The sequence below is a fragment of the Carcharodon carcharias genome, chromosome 13, assembly GCF_017639515.1.
Source record: "Carcharodon carcharias isolate sCarCar2 chromosome 13, sCarCar2.pri, whole genome shotgun sequence".
In the NCBI taxonomy this organism is placed as follows: Eukaryota; Metazoa; Chordata; class Chondrichthyes; order Lamniformes; family Lamnidae; genus Carcharodon; species Carcharodon carcharias.
The window spans coordinates 142514422-142538557 of record NC_054479.1 but is presented as its reverse complement, the minus strand read 5'-3'; the positions used below and the strand labels follow the sequence as shown (position 1 = coordinate 142538557).

The following is a 24136-nucleotide window of genomic DNA, read 5'->3' as shown; positions in this document are numbered from 1 at the left end:
CTCAGAGCAGCAATTGACGCACTGTACAACTTTAACCAGCTTAACGGGAGAGGCGATAGCATAGTGGTATTGTCGCTGGTCTAGTAATCCAGATAATGCCCTGGGGACGTGGGTTCAAATCCCAGCACGGCAAGACCACGAAACTATTGTCGATTGTTGTAAAACCCCACCTGGTTCAATAATGTGCTTTAGGGAAGGAAATCTGCAATCTCCAGACACCCAGCAATGTGGTTGACGCTTAAATGCCTTCTCAAATGGCCTAGTAAGCGACTCAGTTGTATCAAACCACTACGAAGTCATAAAAGAGGTCAGACCAATCGACCTAGGCACTGGAAACAACAACGCAACCCTGCAAAGTCCTCCTTGCTAACATCCCAAAATTGGGAGAGCTGATTCACAGACTAGTCAAGCAACAGCCTGACATAGGCATCCTCACAGAATCGTATTTTACAGATAATGTCCCAGAGTCCACCATCACCATCCCTGGGTATGTCCTGTCCCACTGGCAGGACAGACCCAGCAGAGGTGGCAGCACAGTTGTATGCAGTCGGGAGGGAGTTGCCCTGGGAGTCCTCAACATCGACTCCGGACCCCATGAAGGTCAAACGTGGGCATGAAACTTCCTGCTGATTACCATGTTCTGCCCTCCCTCAGCTGATGAATCAATGCTCCTCCATGTTGAACACTGAAGGTGGCAAGGGCGCAGAATGTACTCTGGGTTGGAGATTTCAATGTCCACTGACTCAGCTGGCCGAGTCCCAAAGGACATAGCTGGTAGACTATGTGGCAGGTGGCAAGGGAACCAAGAAGTGGAGGAAAATATACTTGATATCCTCACCAACCTGCCTGCTGAGATCCATGATACTGTCCATGACAGTGTCGGTAGGAGTGACCACTGCACAGTTGTTGTGGAGACGAAGTCCTGCCTTTGCATTGAGGATACTCTCCATCGTATTGTGTTGCACTACCACCATGCTAAATGGGATATATTGTGAACACATCTAGCAAGACTGGGCAGGCATGAAGTGCTATAGGCCATCAGCAGCAGCAGAATTGTACTCAAACACAATCTGTAACCTCATGGCCTGTTATATTACCCACTCTACTATTACCATCAAGCCAGGGGATCAACCCTGGTTTAATGAAGAGTGCAGGAGGTCATACCAGGAGCAGCAGCAGGCATACCTAAAAATGAGGTGTCAACCTGGTGAAGCCATAACACAGGGCTACTTGCATGCCAAACAACATAAGCAGCAAGTGATAGGCAGAGGTAAGCGACCCTACAACCAACAGATCAGATATAAGCTCTGCAGTCCGGCCACATCCAATCGTGAATGGTGGTGACAATTAAATATCTCACTGGAGGAGGCGGCTGCACAAGTAACCTCATCCTGAATGATGGGGGAGCCCAGTGCAAAAGATAAGACTGAAGCATTTGCTACAATCTTCAGCCAGAACTGCCAAGTAGATGATCCATCTTGGCCTCCTCAAGAGGTCCCCAGCATCACAAATGCCAGTCTTCAGCCAATTCAATTCACTCAACATGATATCAAGAAATGGCTGAAGGCACTGGATACTGCAAAGGTTATGGGCCGTGACAATATTTCAGCAATAGTGCTGAAGACTTGTGCTCCAGAACTTGCTGCACCCCTAGCCAAGCTGTTCCAGTACAGCTACAACACTGGCATCTACCCGGCTATGTGGAAAATTGCCCAGGTATGTCCTGTACACAAAATGCAGGATAAATCTAACCCAGCCAATTACCGCCCCATCAGTCTACTCTCGACCATCAGTAAAGTAATGGAAGAGGTCATCAACAATGCCATCAAGCAGCACTTGCTTAGCAATAACCTGCTCATTGATACCCAGTTTGGGTTCCGCCAGGGCCACTCAGCTCCTGACCTCATTGCAGCCTTGGTTCAAACATGGATAAAAGAGCTGAACTCCAGAGGTGAGGTGAGAGTGACTGCCCTAGCAAAGCTGGAGTCAATTGGAATTAGGGGGAAAACTCTCCGCTGGTTGGAGTCATACCTAGCACAAAGGAAGATGGTTGTGGTTGCTGGAGGTCAGTCATCTCAGCTCCAGGACATCACTGCAGGAGTTCCTCAGGGTAGTGTCCTAGGCCCAACCATCTTCAGCTGCTTCATCAATGACCTTCCTTCCATCCCAGGGTCAGAAGTGGGGATGTTCACTGATGATTGCACAATGTTCAGCACCATTCGCGACTCCTCAGATACTGAAGCAGTCCAAGTCCAAATGCAGCAAGACCTGGACAATATCCAGGCTTGGGCTGACAATTGGCAAGTAACATTCATGCCACACAAGTGTCAGGCAATGACTATCTCAAACAAGAGAGAGTCTAAACATCGCCCCTTGACAATCCATGGCATTACCGTCACTGAATCCCCCACTATCAACATCCTAGGGGTTACCATCGACCAGAAACTGAACTGGACTAGCTGTATAAATACTGTGGCTACAAGAGCAGGTCAGAGGCTGGGAATCCTGCGGCAATTAACTCACCTCCTGACTCCCCAAAGCCTGTCCACCATCTACAAGGCACAAGTCAGGAGTGTGATGGAATACTCCCCACCTGCTTGGATGAGTGCAGCTCCCACAACACTCAAGAAGCTTGACACCATCCAGGACAAAGCAGCCCACTTGAATGGCACCATATCCACAAACGTTCACTCCCTCTATCACTGATGCACGGTAGCAGTAGTGTGTGCCATTTACAAGATGCAATGCAGGAATTCACCAAGGCTCCTTAGACAGCATCTTCCAAACCCACAACCAGTACCATCTAGAAGTATAAGGACAGAAGAGAGATGGGAACACCACCACCTGGAATTTCCCCTCCAAGTCACTCACCATCCTGACTTGGAAATATATTGCTGTTCCTTCACTGTTGCTGAGTCAAAATCCTGGAACTCCCTTCCTAACAGCACTGTGGGTGTACCTACACCACATGGACTGCAGCAGTCCAAGAAGGCAGCACACCACCACCTTCTCAAGGGCAACTAGGGATGGGCAATAAATGCTGACCCAGCCAGCGAAGCCCACATCCAGTGAATTAATTTTTAAAAAACATATCAAAATTCTGATCCCCTCTCCATTGTCCCCAGTTTCAACTATCCCAGCAAAACACATGCAACCTACAATTATCCCAGCATGGACTGATTCCTCCTGCAGGTATTTTGCAGTCAGACTGCACAGTCATTAGCTATGTATGGAAATGTACTTGTCCATAAGAAGTGCATAATTGTGCACCTAAATATATAAGGAGCTCATAAAATATATCTGTATGAAGTTACCTATAATTACAAAATGAATGGCTTCATAGAATACGTGTGCATGTACTCCAAAATGTATGAGAATGTATGTTTGTTGGAACACAGTAAAGGTTTTAAAATACAGTATCATTTTGCTCATTATTATGTATTAATTCGCTACTTATTAGTATCTAATTTGATGATGTGTGAATTTACTTTAATGTAAAAACAAAAGTAATTTAATAAAATCATGCATTAGTATTCTGTTGAAGATAAAAGCAAAACACTAGCAATACCAAAAAAATTGTAAAATTAAACAGAAAATTTATATTGAAATGTAAAACTAAAACAATCCAATATTATATCATCTCCCCATTTATAGAAGTGATTTTAACAGCCCTTTAGAATTATAACATTTGCCTTCCTTGTGTGATAAACATTCAGGTGGGCAATATATTCATAAGTTACTAATAAGCTTGTTGGTCTTTTCCAACAGAGCTCACATATTTTCATTCAGGTTTAACTAGAGAGTAAAGGGGAAAGAACACAACAAAAACTCACAAATGTTGAAACGTAAGCTGTTCAATCACAAAGATTTTGAAGGTAAATGTTGATTTATTTAGACTCAAAAGTGTGTCAAACAAGAATTGTTCAATAGGCGTAAACCTTGACTTTCTGAACTTCTTTGTCCTCACATTCCCTTTTTCTACTGTAGTAATAAAATGTGTTATCTCGTCTTTGAAGTTTTTTCACATATCCAGTATCTGGCCAACGATCCACCTGCATTGAACAGGACATCACTGTCTCAATTTTATCACACATCTCATTGATTATCTCATACATATAACACATTGCAAACCAATAGGTAGGCATTGAAATGCAACATATGAAACAGCTGGGTAGCTGTTGTGATATACGATGAAACTTCCTTATAAATATATAACACGTTGTGTGGAATGGTACTTTATTTCAGAAGTATTTCACAGTTCTCCCGTGGGAATAAAATTGATTAGATTGTAAAAAAAAAAATTAACCAGCAGATGTTGAAATTGCAAGAATGAGGGACAAAGATTTAGGGAGCCTAGACAATCAGATTGTTTTGGAAGCAGCAATTTCTCTAGAAAAATATAGCAATAGCTACTTTTAAATAAGGAGATAATTTTAACCTGCTTTTATGTTATAAAAATCAGTCTTGTAGAACTGGTAGAATTTGTAGAACTTGTAGAATTGTAGAACTTGGCCACACCCATAATGCTTTTATGAGTTCATCACTCAAACCTGGGCTGACCTTATTTGTAGTGCTATGTGTATCTCATTACTGTCCATTGTGTTCATTCCATTGATTAAATCACCTGAAATAGATAAATGTGTACTACCCCTTATAAATTTTCAGCAGGTTTTTAATTACAAATATTGGAAATTAGATAATTGTGCATACAATTAATAAACCATGGAATTCATTACCCCATCTACTTGCTTTACTTGCTTGTATTCTATTTCATCTCTGTATCCAGCTTGTTGAAATCTGTACAAATTTTCTATTTCTTCAGTCCATTGCTTGGCACGACTCATAAATTTAGGCTTTACTTCCTGCCCTTGGGTTCCAAAATCTCTCAAAGACATAATGTAATAAATACCTAAAACAAAAAAGAAAGTTAAAAATTGACCTTCTAATGTACATCTTCACTTAAGATTTTAACTCACTCAAACACCTTCATTGTTTCATAGTTGGCCATTGTGAGATTTGAACTCTTGATCTTGGGGTTCCAAACCCAGTACCATAACCACTTGGCTATTTAGGCCAAGCCTACATCTTCACTTAAGGTGCCACAAAAATCATATCATTATAATAGATTACCTTTTGAATCACAAAAGGTTAGTATGCAGGTACAGTAGGTAATTAGGAAAGCTAATAGAATGTTATTGTTTATTACGAGGGGAATTGATTACATAAGTAGGGAAGTTATGCTTCACTTGTACAGGGCCTTGGTGAGACCACATCTGTAATATTGTGTACAGTACTGGTCTCCTTATTTAAAGAAAGATGTAAATGTGTTAGAAGCGGTTCAGACAAGGTTTACTAGGCTAATAACAGGAATGGGCAGGTTGTCTTATGAGGAAAGGCTGGACAGGTTAGACTTGTATCCGCTGGAGTTTAGAAGAGTAAAAGGCGACTTAATTGAAACCTTGAAGATCCAGAGGGGTCTTGACAGGGTGGATGTGGAGAGGATGTTTCCTCCTGTGGGAGAATCTAGAACAAGGGGTCACTGCTTAAAAATAAGGGGTCGCTCATTTAAGACATAGATAAGGAGAATTTTTTTCTGAGTCTTTGGAACTCTCTTCCTCAAAAGGTGGTGGAAGCAGAGTCTTTGAATATTTTTAAGGCAGAGCTAGATAGATTCTTGATTAACAAGGGGGTGAAAGGTTATCAGGGGTGGGCAGGAATGTGGCGTTGAGGTTACATTCAGGTCAGTCATGATCTTATTGAATGGTGGAGCAGGCTCGAAGGGCCGAGTGGCCTACTCCTGCTCCTAATGCCTATGTTCACGTGTAAATTCAGCAAAAATATATGAAATTTCTGAAGTTGTATATTTGTGGGCATTGATCCTTCAGAATACATTTAACTTATGTTTAGAAAGAAAGAGTTTCATTTATATTATGTTTGTCATGACTTCAGGATGTCCCAAAGCACTTTACAGCTAATCAAGTATATTTGAAATGCAGCCACTGTTGTAATGTGGGAAATGAGGCAACCAATTTGCACACAGCAAACTCCTACCAACAGCAGTGACAGATAACCTGCTTCAGTTGGCTGAGGGATGATGGCCAGGACACTGAGTGAAACTTCCCTGTTCTGCTTCGAAACAATGACAGATCCTAAACAGAGGCATTGTCCGTGTATTCTGAAAATGACTGTTGTGACCTGCTCAGCATGCCTGGGGCACATGTGAAAAACCATCACCGTGCTGAGCAGTGTTGAAAGAAACCCACTGAGAAATGTAACTTAAATAAATTGTCCCTCTGCACGATGCAAAATCCGTACTTCCCAGACAGTCAGGTCTCATTTATCCAAGAACAGAGCTGTCAGTTACACATTGGCAGCAGCCAAGTTTAGGGGATGTCTACTGATTAAAATCCTGCAGTTTATTGGCAAAGGGCGTTGGCAAATGTACTTGGGATTATCCGGCTCTTTCGAGCATTGGCATACAAGGCTGTTGACTGGGGAAACTCCCCAGTGGCCGATTTGTTCCCCCAGGTCCATCAATGGGTCAGAGCCGGCCAATCTAGCGCAGCAGCCGGAAATATGGCAGACTTGCCTGACTCAAGTGTAGGATGACCAAGTTTTCCGAAGGTGCGGGGTCCAATCCCCAATCACTGAGCCTCTATTTTGGAACCAGATCTTTAAGTCAATCATCCTCCAGGTCCCCGTAGTGAGAATCCACTGCCAAACTTTTAGTTGTTTGACTTGCCAAAAATTCTCCGGTGGAAGCAGCTAAGACAGAGATGAAAGAGACTTACCCTGAAGTGCCACACAGTTATTTCTACACAGAGGACGACACAGGCTGGACTGTTACTTCACGCTGGACGTTGGATGTCGTTAGTGTGTTGTTGTCAACGTAACTAGGCAACCCGTGACGCTACAATATAGCTGAGAATATTCTTCCGGGCCCATTATCAATGAACAAAAACAAAAATAGCTGCAAAAACTCAGCAGCTCTGACAGCATCTGCGGAGGGGGACACAGTTAACGTTTCGAATCCGTATGACTCTTCATCAGAACTAAGACATGTCTATATCCATCTCGTTTAAATATTGCAATGAGGTGTGAAATGAAATGAGATGAAAAAAAGCCTTTCTATAAGTCTTAGTTCTGATGAAGGGTCATACAGACTCGAAACATTAACTGTGTCCCTCTCCGCAGATGCTGTCAGACCTGCTGAGTTTTTCCACCTATTTTTGTTTTTGTTCTAGATTTCCAGCATCCGCAGTATTTTGCTTTTATCCCATTATCAATGAGCTGGTTTGTGTTCATTCATGCAGGCGAAACAAGGGGGGTTTTCATCCTTTAAAAGCATATTTGATTAGCACTATTGATAGCACTTCCTCGATTAATACCATGGACGAATGACGTTAAGAAGCTTGCAATACCAAGTTATTTATAATATGGTAATGGAACGCCGGTTAACAGAGGTTAACACAAGGTTGCCTGTGACGGTATAAGGGAGAGAGAGTTAGGTGAACATAAAAGCCAAGCACAAATGGGGAGAACCTCGGGGTTGGAGAGAAATGTGACAAAGTGGCATACACTAATGAAACTAAGGACAGATTTGCAGAGAACGAATGGATTAATACATCAGTGGATGCACAAAAAAAAATCACTGGAACCCTCGACTGGAGTTACAGAGGCAACCCATACAGAATTTCAGGAGCATACGGAAAATTGATCATTGCTTTGCACCATGTGACAGCATAATGGGGTCAGCTCTTGAGCCTGGAAGAATTGGGGTGGGGTTGTAATTTTGAGCGAAGTCTACTACTGCTCTATATGGCCCCCCCTGCGTGGCTGCAGTCAAAGAGGCTGAAGCTTCTTTGAACTGAAGTAGCACTGTGACACTGAGCTAAGACCTGAAATCACAAAGTTACTGACTCCACCACATCCACAGCTGCTAGGATTGCCACTTTGGCCTGGTTAGGCGGCTGTAGTTTATAGAAGGGAATTGAGCGAGATGTGGAATTGTCCAGAGGCGCAGTACCTTCATCATGCTAGTTTTAACCATACTTTCACTGCTGCAACTGAATTTCCATGGCCACTCATCCGTATGACCACACCAGATGTGAGGCCCTTGCTGACACTTCATTCAGTGCAGTCTGCTAGAAAACTTGAAGAAAGAACACATTGTGTATTGGCGTACAGGTCTCTGATGAGGAAGGTTGTTCACTAGATGTCCCTAGGTAAACTGCAGAGTGCAGTATGCATTTTCACCTCTATAAAGATGCAGCATGCGGACACTTCTCCAGAGCCTTCAGTTGTTCTCGGGTGAATGGCACAGTGTCCACTGACTATCATTTATGTGCTCAGAAAGCATTTTCGTTTATAAGGCCTGCATTCCTTGGCTCTCCTTTAGTTAGGGGATGCAATCTGGCCCTTCACAAAGCATGATCCTGTTCCTCCACTGACTGCACCACACCCTTCCCCAGCACGCCTGTGCTTCATCTGCACCAATAAGGTCTCCCAGGGTGGATATGTTGAATCTGATGCTCGGATGGGTTGAAATGAGTGACCCTGGCTACTATGAGGTGTTTGGGAGGTTCAGGCTATGGCCTTATTGTGTAATTGCACCTTTTCTGCACCCTGGGAAATTGGATACAACAATTAACTTTGCTCACTGGTAATATTCTTATTTCTGCATTAGAAAATTGTGGGTTTCAGGCCCACACTGAATGTGAGAGCACAGAGTCTCAGTAGATACTTTTGTGCAGCACTGAGGGACTGCTACCTTACAGAGGATGCTATCATTTCAATGAGAAGTTAAACAGATGGGGTTGTTGTTTGACTGGACAAGGCAGGAGGTGAAATCTCCCAGAATATTCTCTACCAGAGTTGAAATACTGCAATTCCTGCCACCATAGATCGCAACAATAGTTTGAATGTTGAATTCACTCACAAAACTGGCCAATTGTTACAAACCAAAAATAAAAATACCTGTAAAAACTCAGCAGGTCTGACAGCATCTGCGGAGAGGAACACAGTTAACGTTTCGAGTCCACATGACTCTTCAACAGAACTAAGGAAAAATAGAAAAGAGGTGAAATATAAGCTGGTTTAAGGGTGGGGTGGGGGGACAGGTAGAGCTGGATAGAGGGCCAGTGATAGGTGGAGATTGCCAAAAGATGTCAGAGACAAAAGGACAAAGAGGTGTTGAAGGTGGTGATATTATCTAAGGAATATGCTAATAGGTGTCATTAAGGGTAGAAAGCAGGACGAGCAAGGTACAGATAGCCCTAGTGGGGGTGGGGTGAATGGAAGGGATCGAAATAGGCTAAAAGGTAGAGATAAAACAATGGATGGAAATACATTTAAAAATAATGGAAATAGGTGGGAAAAGAAAAATCTATATAAATTATTGGAAAAAAGGGGGATTGGAAAGGGGGTGGGGATGGAGGAGAGAGTTCAGGATCTAAAGTCGTTGATATTCAGTCAATATTCATTCTGGAAGGCTGTAAAGTGCCTAGTCGGAAGATGATGTGCTGTTCCTCCAGTTTGCGTAGAGCTTTACTGGAACATTGCAGCAGGCCAAGGATGGACATGTGGGCAAGAGAGCAGGGTGGCATGTTGAAATGGCAAGCAACAGGGAGGTCTGGGTCATGCTTGTGAACACACCGAAGATGTTCTGCAAAGCAGTCACCCAGTCTGCGTTTGGTCTCTCCAATATCGAGGAGACTGCATTGGGAGCAGTGAATTGTTACCTTTGATACTGTTATTCTCAGCATAAAAAGATTCTAACCAGGCTTCTTTCAGTCAACACAAAATATATTGATTTATTTTAAAACAAACTTCCTTTTAAAAACAAGTTGGTAAACTAGTTAACATACAAATTGTAGTTTAGAAATGTAACAATTTTCCCCTTTTAAAAAAAACATATATTTGAACCCCCATACACACACATAAACAGGACAAAACAAACACAGTCCCAACAGAGGCTGGAGGATTGGAGTGCTTCTTTTAAAAGGATAAAATTTGAAAAGATCTCAGCGCTGTTGATCTAACAGAATTCTGGTCACAATAAATCTAGTAGTTCTTCCAGACAGATTTGTTGGTGAAATTATCCTCGGTGACTTTTACTTATCACTACTTTGCAGGCTTTCAAAATAAAATCCCACTTCCCTCAGCTCTATTCGCTGTTTTCCACACTATCTTCACCATTCCCTCCCGACAGTGTCCCACTCAAATAGGAGGGAGCAACAAAAGGAGTGGCAGCAGGAGGCAGACAGCCAGGGCAGGATGGACAAGTGAAGAGAGCTGGGGGAAATGGGAGGGAGAGGACAGGAAATGAAAGTGAACAGGGAAGGGAGGCACACGGCAGGGGACAGGAAGGAGCAGTGAGAGGGAGGGAGTGGCAAAGAGAGTTGGGGGGGGACACGAGCAGGAACATGGTGCGTGCTCTTTTCTCGCTTTGTTTATGTCTTCTCCAGCTTTGATGCAGGCAGCTGCCTGGGATATCATGGTCAGTGCTGTCACTGCATTGCAACTGCCTGTGTGGGGAATGCGCCATCTGTAGCTGCAGCATCAGCAAACACAGCCTTCACCACATGGACTACAGCCATTCAAAAAGGCAGCTCACCAGCACTTTCCCAAGGGTAATTAGCCAGCGACACCCACATGCCATGAATGAATAAAAAGCAACAGCTGCTCACATGAAGAACAGGCAGGTCGGATCCATCTTCAGCATCAAAAAGAATGAATTATCGGTGGGCAATTTCCCTCCTCATGCTGATGGCTTAAAGGTTAAAAAATATTCAGATGTTCACTTGAAGTTCTGTAACCTACAAGGCTATGGACGAGAAACTGGAAAGGAGACTGGATTGCTCCTTTTTGGCTAGCACAGATGCAATGGACCGATTGGTCTCTTCCTGTTTCTGAATGTTGTCCATAATTTCTTGAGGAGAGAGGGCAGATGTCAGAGATTTACAATAAGATAAAGTGACAAAAAAGTAAGGGAAAACACTGAACGCTGGGATCTGAAATAAAAACAATGGTGTCAAGTTGCAGGCACAACTTTCTCTTTGAGGATGATGACTGTCTCTCTCTCTCTCTCTCTCTTTAGCCAGTATCACTATCATTAACACCCTTTTGTCCATGACATTTCTGGCAGTCTCTCCTTTCCCTCCACTGGCCTTCTATCCAGCTTCACTTGCTCCACCCACCCACCCTTAAACAGTATAAATTTCATCACATTTTTACTTCTCTTTAGCTCTGAAGAAGAGTCAACGTTAGCTCTGAAGAAGAGTCAACGCTAACTCTGTCTTTCTCTCCACAGATGCTGTTAAACCTGCTGAGTTTTTCCAGCATTTTCTGTGTTTGCCTCTCTGCAGGTTGTGCTGGCTTAATAGTTTGTAATCCTCGTTCATGTGAACAAGAGATTAAAGTTTGGCACTTAAAACATTCAGCTCCCAGCCAGCAGAGAGCACCAGCAGACCCGGCGGAACGTCTGCTGCTCTGGATCCTCTTGGTGCTTTGTGTGTGTGTGTGTGTGTGTGTTCTTTCTTCCGCCTGTTCTTCCGGGATCCTCAGCAAGAAAGCCCCGCCCATGCGCTGCCTCGATTGGTGCTGCAGACAGGCGCCCGGCGCTGGCCAGCTGCCTGATTGGTCGGCTGGGATGTCAATCTCAGCCGGTGGGACATCACGATTGGCAATGTAGCAATTTCATGTCAGAGGGTTCCAATTTGTTGCGAATTCGAACAGCGATGAGTTCCTTCCAGGGTCGGATGCAGGAATATCCGAGCGCTTCTATCGACAGATTTGACAGAGACAATTTGCTGGCCAAGGCTTATTTCCTGTCGCACTGTCATAAAGGTGGGCAACTCCTCTTTTAAACCTGTGGGGAACGGAAAGTAATTCGCAATGCAGTTTGTTCAGATCGTTGGAGCAAGGTTTCTATTTACGTAACCAGCCACACGCAAGTTTATTTAGTTTTTTTTTTTCTCTCCCCACCTTCCTAACATTTTGAGGGTAGAGTGGGTCACCGGGACGTAGGGAGGTGAAACGGGGCTCCCTGTAAAATAAGAACAGAACATGCTAGAGTCGTACGGACTCGAAGTGTCAACTGTCTCTTTCCACAGATGCTGCCAGTTCGGTAGCGCAACGAATTTCTCGTTTCTGCTATAAGCGTTATGTAGTATTAGTTACAGGAGCAATCTCTGGGATCACTGACTGAGGTTGGGACTGAATTCCACGTGACGACAATTTTGGCATTCAAGTTGTGTTCAATTTTGTTGGCTTACAACAAAATAGTGGAAAAAAAACCCAATTTCAATTGAATTCCTGCACCGCAGGCTTTCCAGGAGAGAGGGTGCAAGCTATAGGAACCAAATGATAGATGCCTAGAACGTGATCTGATCATAATGAACACCCTTTTTCGTCGGAGTGACCAATACAAAACCTCACAGCAACACCCTGGCTCCAAACATTGGCACCTGCTTGATTATGTTATTATCTAAGTGAGGGACCGCAAGGATGTTCGCACCATCCGGACCATGACAGGAGAGCAGATGACTGTTGGACTGATCAACTCGCCTAACCTGGGCTGCTGTCTCTACCAACTTGGCTCAAAAAAAACCAAGAGCCACCAGATTGTTTGTGAGGCGCTGTCCGAGTGGGTCTGTCTTGGCTGAGTCCGAGGGTCCATCAACATTGATTTTCCTGCTCCTGAAGCAGCAGAAGTGCCAGTCTGACCTGAGGCTGGAAAGACCATTCGACAGCTAAGGACCGACAAGGCTGCCAGTATAGACAGAATCTCTGCAGAAATGCAGATCACAGCGGAGAAGAACTCTCGACTAAGATCCTTTACCTGCTCCCCACCCCCCACCAAATATCAAAACCCACAGGGAACCATTGGACAATGTGGATCATTTCTCATATCTCGGGAGCTTCCCCTCAGTGAGGGCAGGCATCAACAATGTAACGCAACATCGCCTCCGGTGTGCCAGCTCAGCCTGTGGCCACCTAAGGATAAGAGAGTGTTTGATGGCAAAGACACCAAACCCAACACCCAGCTCATGGTCTACAGGGCTGCAGTGTTACCTGCCTTCCTGTATGCGTCAGAGACATGGACAATGTACAGCAGACATCTTAAACCCCTGGAGAAATATCACCAGTGATTCCTCCACAAAACCCTGGAAATCGAATGGCAGGGTAGGCGCTCCAATATCAGTGTCCCCTCTCAGGCCAACATCCCCAGTATTGCAGCACTGGCCATGGTTAATCAGCTATGTTGAGCGGGCCACATAGTCTGCATGCCTGACACAAGAATCCCAAAGCAAGCTGACTACTCCAAGTTTTGCCATGGCAAGCGGATATCAGGAGGGCAAGGGAAATGTTTCGGGGATGTCCTCAAAGCCTCTTTTGGGGGAGGCAGGGTAGGGTGGGGGAAGGTGTGGAGGAGGGGCGGGGGTGGGGGGGGAATGCAGCATCCTGACAGTTAATTAGTTATGGCAGTTTCTAGCTTGGCGTTGTCCACATTCTGAAATTTAGAAAATCTTCCAGCTGTGCATCTGTACGCTATCTTCTAGTAAAGATGCTTTTACTCTCCCTGTTCCTTCAAGAAGAACATGGAGACATCATCCAAACTATCTCAAACAAATTAACTGATCATGTTTTTGAGATCTTGAACGCAAAATTGCTGTCCCAACAGTACTTGGCACTTACTGCATTTCAAAGTAATCCCTGATATGTTAACCTTTGGAATGATGCAGAGTTTGGATGAGGCGTTTTGTTTCTTGATGATTCATCAGAAACTTTTTAAAAACTTCAGAAAATAAGAGATTCTTGCATTCTCTCAACAGACATGTTGTTAAGGAACAGCAGATGGTAAATGCCAAGCTGCTCAAATCCCAGAGGGAAACGTGAAATAGCTGCAATTTGTATAGTATGAGCGGTTCTGAACTCAGGAAATGATGTCCCCGACTCCTTGTGGTAATTTTATAGTAAAGTAAACATTTGTTAAAAGAATAGAGGAAAGAAACAAAACACAATTACACTCATGATGTGGCAGATGATGTGTGCCAGGTGGATCAAAGCAATGAGGGAAACTTGATCACGCTATCACAACGGTTTTGCAATTTGTATTTATTTTGTGATGCATGCCCTGAATTCAGAAGTAATAAGTCCACCAAAACTTAAGAGACTTTTTTAAAAACCTAAAATTAAAATATTTACTAACAAAAAATATTTCAAGTATATACATAGAACTACAAATTACTACTATAATAATTCCTAAAATCCCTAATTAACCGGACTCCCTGTTACGGCCCCTTTAAGGCAACATTCCAAAAATAGATGTTAGATTTTAAATAGATCCAGCAAATTAACACAATACCCTACACATCTGAAATTCAAAATGGCTTTCTCCAACTTTGGTTTCTGTAGACAGCAGGCTTGATGCATAAATACTGGAGGCCTCTTGGAGGCTATTTCACACGCTCCTGTTAAATCTTAACAATGATAAAAACAAAAAACTGCGGATGCTGGAAATCCAAAACAAAAACAGAATTACCTGGAAAAACTCAGCAGGTCTGGCAGCATCGGCGAAGAAAAGAGTTGACGTTTCGAGTCCTCATGACCCTTCAACAGAACAATGCCTTCCCCTGACACACAGCCTCATTCTCCTTTATATATGTTTCTTCCTTTTTTAAAATGTAAATTCCATTGTTCCCATATGTCTCTGAAACTGTATCTTCCTCACAATATAAAACTTTCATGCTGTCACTATATATTGTCAGTAACCCTCGAGGGGGAAAAATAAACACATTCATTAGCCTGCTTGTCTGACTATTTGTAAACAGACTGAAAGCCCTTTGAAAACTAAATCCCCCTTCATCTATCTAAAAATGCAAATTCCCTTCACATTTTACGTGCCCTTTGAGGTGGTGGTGAGCTGCAGCCTTGAACCGCTACAGTTCATGTGGTATAGGAAAACCCACAGCACTGTTAGGGAGGGAGTTCCAGGATTTTGAGCCAGCGGCTATGAATAAATGGCGATTATAGTTCCAAGTCGAGAAGATGAGTGGCTTGGAGGGGAACTTGCAGGTGGTGGTGTTCCCATACATCATCTGCCCTTGTCCTTCTAGGTGGTAGAGGTCACAGATTTGGAAGATGCTGTTGAAGGGGCCTTGTAGATGGTACACACTGCTGCCACTGTGCACTGGTGGTGGAGGGTGTGAATGTTGAAGGTGGTGGGTGGGCTCCCAATCAAGCAGGCAGCTTTGTCCTGGATGGTCTTGAGCTTAAAGTGCTGTTAGAGCTCCACTCGTGCAGAAAAGCCCTGACTTGCACCTTGTAGATGGTGGACAGACTTTGGGGAGTCAGGAGGTGAGTCACTTCACCTGAATGAAATTCTCATGCTAATGACTCTTTAACACAGTGCATTAGCAAATGACAATGGATTACAACCTGAAGAAACATTTGGAGGTCATCATTTTCAAGTATCTGGATAGGGTGTAAGGGAGAGAATAGTAAAGATAATTTACAGATTTCTTTTAAGATCAAGCACTCCATTAATGCTGTACACTGTTATCTAAAAACACTTCAATTAGAATAGGAGTGGTAAAGCTTTTAGTTCGGAAAAATAATTGCTGAATCATAGGATTTCCAACTATTTTGCAGATCACATGAAAGGATTAAGAGCTCCTGCCTTGAAAAGACGATTGGAATGCAGGTACTGATCCTGCTTTGGCTTTTCTTAAGTGATCTTTGCAGGAAATGTCTCCTCTTGTGTTTCGAATGGTGGTGTACCTGGATTGTGTATCTTGTGTATTTCAGTTAGGTCCCGCCTGTGTTCTCACTCTGAAGAATTTATAGTACTGGTAATGTGATTTACAGAGGTGAAACTAAGAATAATCACATGTTCCACCGTCTATAACTTAAATGCTGCTTTCGAATTCAAAGCTGCCCGTCCAGTTTAGCTTTTTTGACATTTGGTAATAGACATGAGATATTGTCTAAAAATTATCAAATGGTTTTAATTGCAAACAAGTTAGATCCTTGTGCATATATTATAGTCTTCAAGATTTTCCATTCTAGAATAAATATTTTGTATTCATTAAATCATAAGGTTTAGTGGCATGGTTTAATATACTTAAGAGCCCATGGTGTTGGGGGTAGTCTGTTAGCATGGATAGAGGGTTGGCTAACTAATAGAAGACAGAGAGTTGGGATAAGGGGGACGTTTTCAGGAAGGCAACCTGTAACTAGCAACGTGCCACAGGGATCAGTGCTGGGGCCACAATTATTTACAATATATATTAATGACTTAGATGAGGGAAGTGAATGTACTATCACCAAGTTTGCAGATGACACAAAAATTGGTGGGAAGTCAAGTGTTGCAGATGATACAGTGTCTACAGAGGGATATAGACAGGTTAAATGAAAGGGCAAAAACTTGGTAGATGGAATATAATGTGGGAAAATGTGAGGTTATGCACTTTGGCAGGAAGAATAGAGGAGCTGAATATAATTTAAACGGAGAAAGACTGCAGAAAGCTGCAGCACAGAGGGATTTGGGGGTTGTGCATGAATCACAAAAAGCTAACATACAAGATCAGCAGGTAATAGGAAAGGCAAATGAAACGCTGGCCTTTATTTCAAAGGGAATGGAGTATAAAAATAGGGAAGTCTTGCTAAAACTATGCAAGGCACTAGTTAGACCACAGCTAGAATACTGTGAACAGTTCTGGTCCCTTTAAGTATAGATATCGTGGTATTGGGGCAGTCCAGAGAAAGCTCACTAGGTTGAATCTGGATATGGAGGGATTTTCTCATGAGGAGAGGTTGAGTAGGCTGGGCCTGTACTCATTGAGGATGAGAATGAGAGGCGACCTTATTGAAACAGAAAACATTCTTAGGCTTGATTGGGTAGATGCTGAGGTTGTTTCCCCTTGTGGGAGAGTCTAGAACCAGAGGGCATAATCTCAGAGTAAGGGGTCGCCCATTTAAGACAGAGATGAGGAGGAATTTATTTTCTGAGCGTAGTGAATCTATGGTATTCTTTACCGTAGAAGCTGGGTTGTTCATTATATTCAAGGCTGTGAGAGACAGATTTTTAATCAGTAAGGGAATCAAGGGTTATGGGGAAAAGGCATGAAAATGGAGTTGAGGATTATCAGATCAGCCATGATCTCACTGAATGGCGGAGCAGACTAGATGGGCCAATGGGCCACCTAGATGGGGAGGTGATGGTGTCCTGGTATTGTCGCTGGATGAGTAATCCAGAGACCCAGGGTAATGCTCTGGGGACCTGGGTTCGAATCCTATCACAGCAGATAGTGGAATTTGAATTCAATAAAAATCTGGAATTAAAAGTCTAATGATGACCTTGAAACCATTGTCGATTGTTGTAAAAACCCATCTGGTTCACTAATGCCCTTTAGGGAAGGAAATCTGCTGTTCTTACCTGGTCTGGCCTACATGTGACTCCAGGCCCACAACAATGTGGTTAGCTTTTAAATGCCCTCTGAACAAGGGCAATTAGGGATGGGCAATAAATGCTGGCCTATCGACACCCACATCCCATGAATGATATATTTTTTAAATGGCCTACTTCTGTTCCTACATCTTATGGAGATGATGATTACTAGAATAATGTTTCACCTCACATTCTCCCAGGATTGTCAGTGTTATCCATGAAATGCTTTTGCTTTGCTGATGAACATCATCCCTTCCCCTTCATAAGAATACTACAGCACTCAAATGAATTCTGTCTATTGCAACTGGTATATGAGGTTCAGGGAAATCCACAATGTAACTTTATTGAAAGGAAATTTTAAACTACTGTCATGAACAAATATTTGTGTGTTTCCTTTTACTACCCTCAATCAGTGTGTTTATATTTGAGGTGTGTGTTTTCTTAGCCTCAGAATGAGCGTCCTAATTAAATATTTCGAGCAGCAAACTTTGAGAGTTTGAAAAAGGTCATTTATTATAACACACTAACCTGAATTTGATGCAACGCTTTGCTTGTTCGTGTCTCACGCACAAAGATTAGATACAGCTAAAGGTAATATACTGTTACAGCTTATAATTATCTCGGTCTCGTTCATGGTGAGCCTGTAGTGCCTTGGCTGAAGTTGATGCGTTAGATGAAGCGTAGGTCTGATAAAGCAATGGGTTCTCAGTAAGCCGTGAGGTTTCTTGTAGTCAAATTTCAAAAAGATTGGATCTCAGGTGAACTCAAAGTTGGAATCGACTAGGGAGTCCGTCTCTGTCCGAAACCCCCGCTTTCAAGGAGGGTGTTGCTGTTAATTACCTTGGCTGCTTGGATCACTTTCAGCTCGTTTGGCTTTCAGTGAAACCCTGCCTGCAAGCAGCTTCTTGCTAATTTTAAAAACAGACGATAAAAATAGTTTCCCCTTGTGACTTCAAGTTCAAAGTCTTTTTTTCAAACAAAAGGTGATGTGTATGTTGATTCCAATCATCTTGTATTGTTGTTTGACACCTTGAGATTCACCCAGCCTAGTTCGGATGAGGGACACCATCATAATACAATGGAATGTTGATAGGATCCATTCACATCTGCCTTACCCAGCGTTTTGACATGCCCTTTTGTCCAGGGTGAAGCAGAGTTGAGTCAGCTGGAATTCTAACATCCTAACACCAGTTGTTAGGAAAATGCTAGAATCTAATACTAAGGAAATCTTAACAATGCATTTAGAAAAGCCTAATATGATTAGAACAAGTAAACATGGTTTTACTGAATGGAAATTCTGTTTGACAAATTGAGTGTTTTGAGGCTGTAACAAGTAGGGCAGATAAAGGGGAACCAGTAGATGTAGTATACCTAGATTTCCAAACGCACAAAAGGTTAATAGGCAAGATAAATGCTCATTGAGTTGGGGGTAGTATTTAGCATGGATAGAAGATTGGTTAACAAAGCAGAGAATGGGCATAAATGGGCCTTTTCAGTTGGCAGTCAGTGAAAATGGACTGCTGCAAGGATCCGTGCTGAGGCCTCAGCTATTTAGCATCTATATTAATGACTTGAATGAAAGAGTGATGTATCATAGTTTGCTGATGATACCGAGCTGGGTGGGAAGGTACGCTGTGGGGAGGACACAGAGGTGCAAAGAAATATAGACAGGTTAAGTGATGGGCAACAAGATGTCCAATGGATTATAATGTAGGGAAGTGTGAAGTTATTCACTTTGGTCATAAGAATAGAAAAGCAGAATGTTTTAAAGGTGAGAAACTTGTAAATGTTGATATTCAAAGAGACTTGAGTGTGCTGGTACAAGGAACAAAAAGTTAGCATGCAGGTACAGCAAGCCATTAGGAAGGCAAATGTTGGCCTTTATTGCAAGGGGTTTGAAGTACAAGAATAAAGAAGCCTTACTACATTTGTATAGAGTTTTGGTGAGACCACATCTGGAATTCTCTGTGCAATGTTGGTCTCCATTTAATAAAGGATGGACTTGTATGTGAATGGTCACTAAATTGGTCCCTGGGGTGAGGGGGTTGTCCTATGATGAGAGGCAGAGTAAATTGGGTTTATTTTCTGGAATTTAGGAAAATAAGTGATGTCATTGAAACCTACAAAATTCTGAGGGGTCTTGATAGGGTGAATGCTGAGAGATTGGTTGGATAGTCTAAAACTTGGGGACACAGTCTCGGGATTAAAGGCCGATCATTTAGGACTGGAATTAGGAAAAGTTACTTCACCCAAAGGGTTGTGAACCTTTGGAATTCTCTACTGTGGAGGGTTTTGGATGTTCCATTGTTTAATATACTGAAGACTGGGATAGACAGATTTTGGACTCAGAATTAAGGGATATGGGGAACAGGTGGGAAAATGGAGTTTAAGTCCAAGATCAGCCATGATCGTATTGAATGGTAGAGCAGTCCATGTGGTCTACTCCTGATCCTCTTTTTTATGTTCTTGTGACCTGTTCTTGGATCTCAAAATGCCAAAGGTCACGCTTGCAGTGGCCATTTTAACAGTCTCTTTTGTGTCCAGTTTAAAACTTATTGACTGAAAGTTCATAATATATTGGGGCATGACACTGCTGTCTTTCTCCTCTTCAACAGATGTTACTTTTTAATTTCTTTGTCACCTGTGACCCTCATGAATTGTGTGAATCCCCTTTCTGCTTTTCTTCCATCTCCATGGTACTAGAGCAGCTACTTTCAAAGAAAAGATTTGCCATTTTTAAGCCTATTTTTCTGCTTCTAATCTTGTTCTAGAATTGCCACTAACATCAGGTCTTGACTGCACCAGGTTTTCTAGGCCTTCTTTCTAGACTACAACTGAGACTTCTAGCCTTGTTGCTGTAGGTCTCATTGCCCTGTGTACACTTTTAATCTGTCTCTGTACTGTGCTCTCTCTTCAATCTTTTAGTCTTGGCACACCTTTTGTGTCCACCAAACCCTTTATTGTGCCTGTTTTAACCCTCTGTTCAGCTTGTATTAGTACGTTTTACAGTGTGGAGGCTGTTGACTCTCAAATTATCGTAAGTTTAACTGTATAAATTGACCCCTGTTTTTGGAAGGATCTTGAGACTTCAAAGGTTGACTTAAACAAAGAGTATAAAATGTGAACTGCCAGTGTTGGTGTGGTTGGTTATCATTTTGAAGTGTGAAAATAAAATTTAACACCAGTAATTCAGATTAAATCAATGTGAATTAATTCTGCAAAGATAGCTTTAACCACGATCAAACTGCATTAAACTCCAAATCCTTTGTCTTCAGCATCCAATACAAAGAGTTCATCGAGTTCATTTGAGTCACTTAAACTCTGGCATCTTTGTAAGGATCTCGCTCTGGATCAGATTTGGTGCTTCTGGTTTCTGAATCAGCCTCCGTGTCAAATCGTATTCCTTTCCTTAATATACCTTCATGGGATTTGGGCATCGCTGGTTAGGCCAACAATTTTTTGCCCATTCCTAATTGCCCTTGTCCAGAGGGCAATTAAGAGTCAATCCCATTGCTGTGGGTCTAGAGTCACATGTAGGCCAGAGCAAGTAAGGACGACAGATTTCCTTCCCTAAAGGCTATTAGTGAACCAGAGGTTTTTATGACCACGCATCACCGGATTTATTTTTTTTTTAAATTCAAACTTCATCTGTGATAGGATTCGAACCCAGCTCGCAAGAGCATTATCCTGGGTCAATGAAATACTAGTCAAGTGATAATACCACCATGCCACCACCTCCCTCAAATAGGATCCCACAATCTCACGATGAAGCCGCACAGAACATTAAGTAGCGGCACAGGCATATTTTCACTTTTTTTTGTGAAGGGTTTTTTATCTCCACCAACCATTCATCTACTCCACTCGGTGCAGACATGACCCTTGAATGGCTGGTTAAGGCACACATCCAAAGGTTAAACTGCGGATGTTGGGACCCCCCCCCCCCCCAACACACCACCCCCAACCCCCCACCCGCCCCCGCCCCCGCCCCAGTATAACTGCGGTGTGGCTGCTATTTCTTCACAGGTGCCTCTTGATCTCATTTGATTATATGGGGATCTGAACATGTCCCACACTAATAAGCAGCATTCTTTATGTAGGCCACCATCGACCCAGAACTTTGCTCCATCCCCATCCATCCAACTGTTGTCGCAAAAACCACTGCCAGGAACTTCTGTTTTGGCATGATTTTATGTTTGAAAATTACCATAGGCATTAATTTCATTCTGTTGGCCATGTAGGTTGGCACCACAGTGAAACTTGTCTTCTCCTGTCCTGAGGCTTTCACTAGAAAGATTCAAAAACAGTTCTGCTCCAGTGTGGCTGCTGGGCATACCAAAATTTATGAGCTTTTCACGCTTGTTACCAATATGACTTAATGGCTACTCGTGATTTTGCTGCTGCCTGATGATGAAATTGCTGGGAACTGCTCATTTTGGCATTAAGGTCTAAGAAGGAAGGAAATCTCAAGGACAGAAATCGAGCCAGACTGCACACGGTTGTAGGTAAAGAAAAAATTTCTTTCCTAATCGTTGAAGCAATCCCCTTAGAGCATGCCACAATTTGGAAGAGTGGAGCCTCTGGATCCAACTTCAGATGACTGGTCTATGTAATCTTGGCCTTCTGTAACGCTAGGCATTTTCGATCCATAAAGTGGTTGCACCAACAATTTGGTGCTTGGAAACTTTGCAGGCAACTGTAGTAATCTGATGTGTAATATACCTTTAAGACAAATGTGGTAATGTAAGATCACATGATCTTGGTACCCAATAGCAGAGTAGCACGGGCTACCTCTGTAGTCAGTAGTCTTGAGTTAGAGTCTGAAGCGTAAAGACAGAGTTTTGAGTTGTAAACACACAAGTGTAGCTGCTGAGTTCATTTTGTAAATAAAGAGAATGTGTTTCTTCTAAGAACGTTCTACTGATCTTCTCTGTCTTGGTACCAACTCGGTCACCCTGAAACGAATGTGCAACCTGGATCCTTTAGCACCAACAAACCAGGGCACTGGATTTAACAAACTGGTGACGAGAGTAAAAAGCAAGAAAGAAGGAAGGAAATCTCAAGGACAGAAATCGAGCCAGACTGCACATGGTTGTAGGTAAAGAAAAAATTTCTTTCCTAATCGTTGAAGCAATCCCCTTAGAGCGTGCCACAATTTGGAAGAGTGGAGCCTCTGGATCCAACTTCAGACGACTGGTCTCATTATGTTGAACGCCTCGCGTTGTTCTTCCAGACGAACGTCATTGTGGTGGAGAAGAAGCGTGTGATCCTCTTATCCACGTGTGGGAGTAAGACATATGGATTAATTTGAAATTTGTTGGCACCCAGTGCCACAGATTCGAAAAGTTTTGATGACATAGTCAATCTCATAAAGAATCATTACCAGCCCAAGTCGGTGCAACAGGTCAAATTTAACTCGAGGAATAGAGCCGCAGGGAGACAGTTGCTTGTTATGTGGCAAGTCTGAAACAATTAACTGAATATTGTGCGTTTAGTACATTTATCAATGATATGCTTAGAGATCGATTGGTGTGCGGTACAAACGAAGATGCAATTCAGAAGATATCACTGAAACAAATTTAGATTTTCAGAAGGCATTGGAAATCACTCTGGCAATGGAAGGTGCAGTGTGAGACTCGAAAGCCATACAGGGAGCGCAAAATGACGCCATCCTCCATGTTGGGTTGGGAGCCTCAGCCGAAAAGAGAGTGCAAGTGCTCAATACTGCAGAGAAATGGGACTCTCAAATAGAAAAAGGCGGCCTGTCAATCGTTCTTGATATGTTTCACCAATACTTACACGGTTGTCATTTTGCTATCATATCGGTTCAGTGAAGATAAGGCTATACCCTCTATAGCCTCAGCAAGAAAGCAAAGGAGGGTATTGATCTTGGCAAGTGCACGTATACTTTCATTTATAGACCCGGGAGTCAAATTGCAAACTCAGATGCAACCAGTCGTTTGCCCATACAGGTAAAAGATGAGGATGTTCCAATTCCTCAAGAATTCATTTTATTATTGAACTTCCTGAATTCATCACCGATATGTGCCAGACAGATTAAAGGTTGGACAAATCGAGACCCAGTCTTATCCAAAGTGCGAGACCAAGTTCTTCACAGTTGGCCACAAGAACAAGAATCTGATGAAATGAAACTGTATTTCCAGAGAAGATACAAGATAATCAGCCAAGAAGGTATCTTATTGTGGGGAGCACGAGTGATTGTTCCTCCAAAAGGATGATAACCATTGTTATCTGAACTTCACAGTGCACATCCTGGAATTTCCCAAAGGAAGGCAACAGCACACGGCTATCTATAGTGGCCTGGGATGCATGGAGAAATAGGAAACTTAGTGAGAAGTTGTCTGCAGTGTCAGCAAGTACAAAAATTACCTTCAACAGCTCCGTTACACCCCTGGGTGTGGCCAGGAAGGCCGTGGGTGCGATTACACATCAACTATGTGGGACCTTTTATGGGAGCAATGTTTCTACTTTTCGTCGTTGTACATTCAAAATGGATGGACATATATGAAGTGAGGTCAACGACATCTTCTACAATTGACAAGCTACAGCAAAGTTTTGCATTCGGACTACCTGAAGTGGTCGTAGCAGACAATGGAACAGTATTTATGAGTGCTGAATTTCACCAATTTATTAGCCTGAATGGTATTACTCATGTGAAAACTTCAC

General features: G+C 42.8%; 2 protein-coding genes across 8 annotated transcripts in view; one reads left to right on the top strand and one right to left on the bottom strand.

The window, feature by feature from the left end:
- Nucleotides 1–3880: 3880 nt before the first annotated feature.
- On the bottom strand, nucleotides 3881–10737 carry meig1 (meiosis/spermiogenesis associated 1). 3 transcript variants are annotated; one of them, XM_041203337.1, is made up of 3 exons: nucleotides 10689–10737; nucleotides 4737–4909; nucleotides 3881–4052 (listed from the first exon to the last, which is right to left on the bottom strand). In XM_041203337.1, exons 2-3 carry the CDS (start codon nucleotides 4893–4895, stop codon nucleotides 3924–3926), a joined length of 288 nt encoding a protein of 95 aa, XP_041059271.1. In that variant the 5' UTR covers nucleotides 4896–4909; nucleotides 10689–10737; the 3' UTR covers nucleotides 3881–3923. The 3 variants fall into 3 exon arrangements, with proteins under 3 accessions (XP_041059271.1, XP_041059269.1, XP_041059270.1); XM_041203335.1 differs by lacking the exon at nucleotides 10689–10737 and adding an exon at nucleotides 10616–10655; XM_041203336.1 differs by lacking the exon at nucleotides 10689–10737 and adding an exon at nucleotides 6792–6865.
- Nucleotides 10738–11678: 941 nt separating this feature from the next.
- Nucleotides 11679–24136, top strand: part of dclre1c (DNA cross-link repair 1C, PSO2 homolog (S. cerevisiae)) — a 44079-nt gene continuing 31621 nt past the window's right edge. For all 5 annotated transcript variants that reach the window (XM_041203333.1, XM_041203332.1, XM_041203331.1 and 2 more), the window contains exons 1-2: nucleotides 11679–11847; nucleotides 15655–15706. In XM_041203333.1, coding sequence (XP_041059267.1) covers nucleotides 11700–11847; nucleotides 15655–15706 — 200 coding nt within the window. In that variant the 5' untranslated portion in view covers nucleotides 11679–11699. The remainder of the gene's footprint in view (nucleotides 11848–15654; nucleotides 15707–24136) is intronic.

Bases quoted from the DNA above. Each gene is read 5' to 3' on its own strand.
- meig1 (XM_041203335.1), bottom strand. From the start codon at position 10,655: ATGTGGGTGTCGCTGGCTAATTACCCTTGGGAAAGTGCTG. The intron at 4,910-10,615 runs GTGAGCTGCCTT...TTTTTGTTTTAG, and splicing joins TTACCCTTGGGAAAGTGCTG to GTATTTATTACATTATGTCT. The intron at 4,053-4,736 runs GTAATGAATTCC...TGTTCAATGCAG, and splicing joins AAGTAAAGCAAGTAGATGGG to GTGGATCGTTGGCCAGATAC.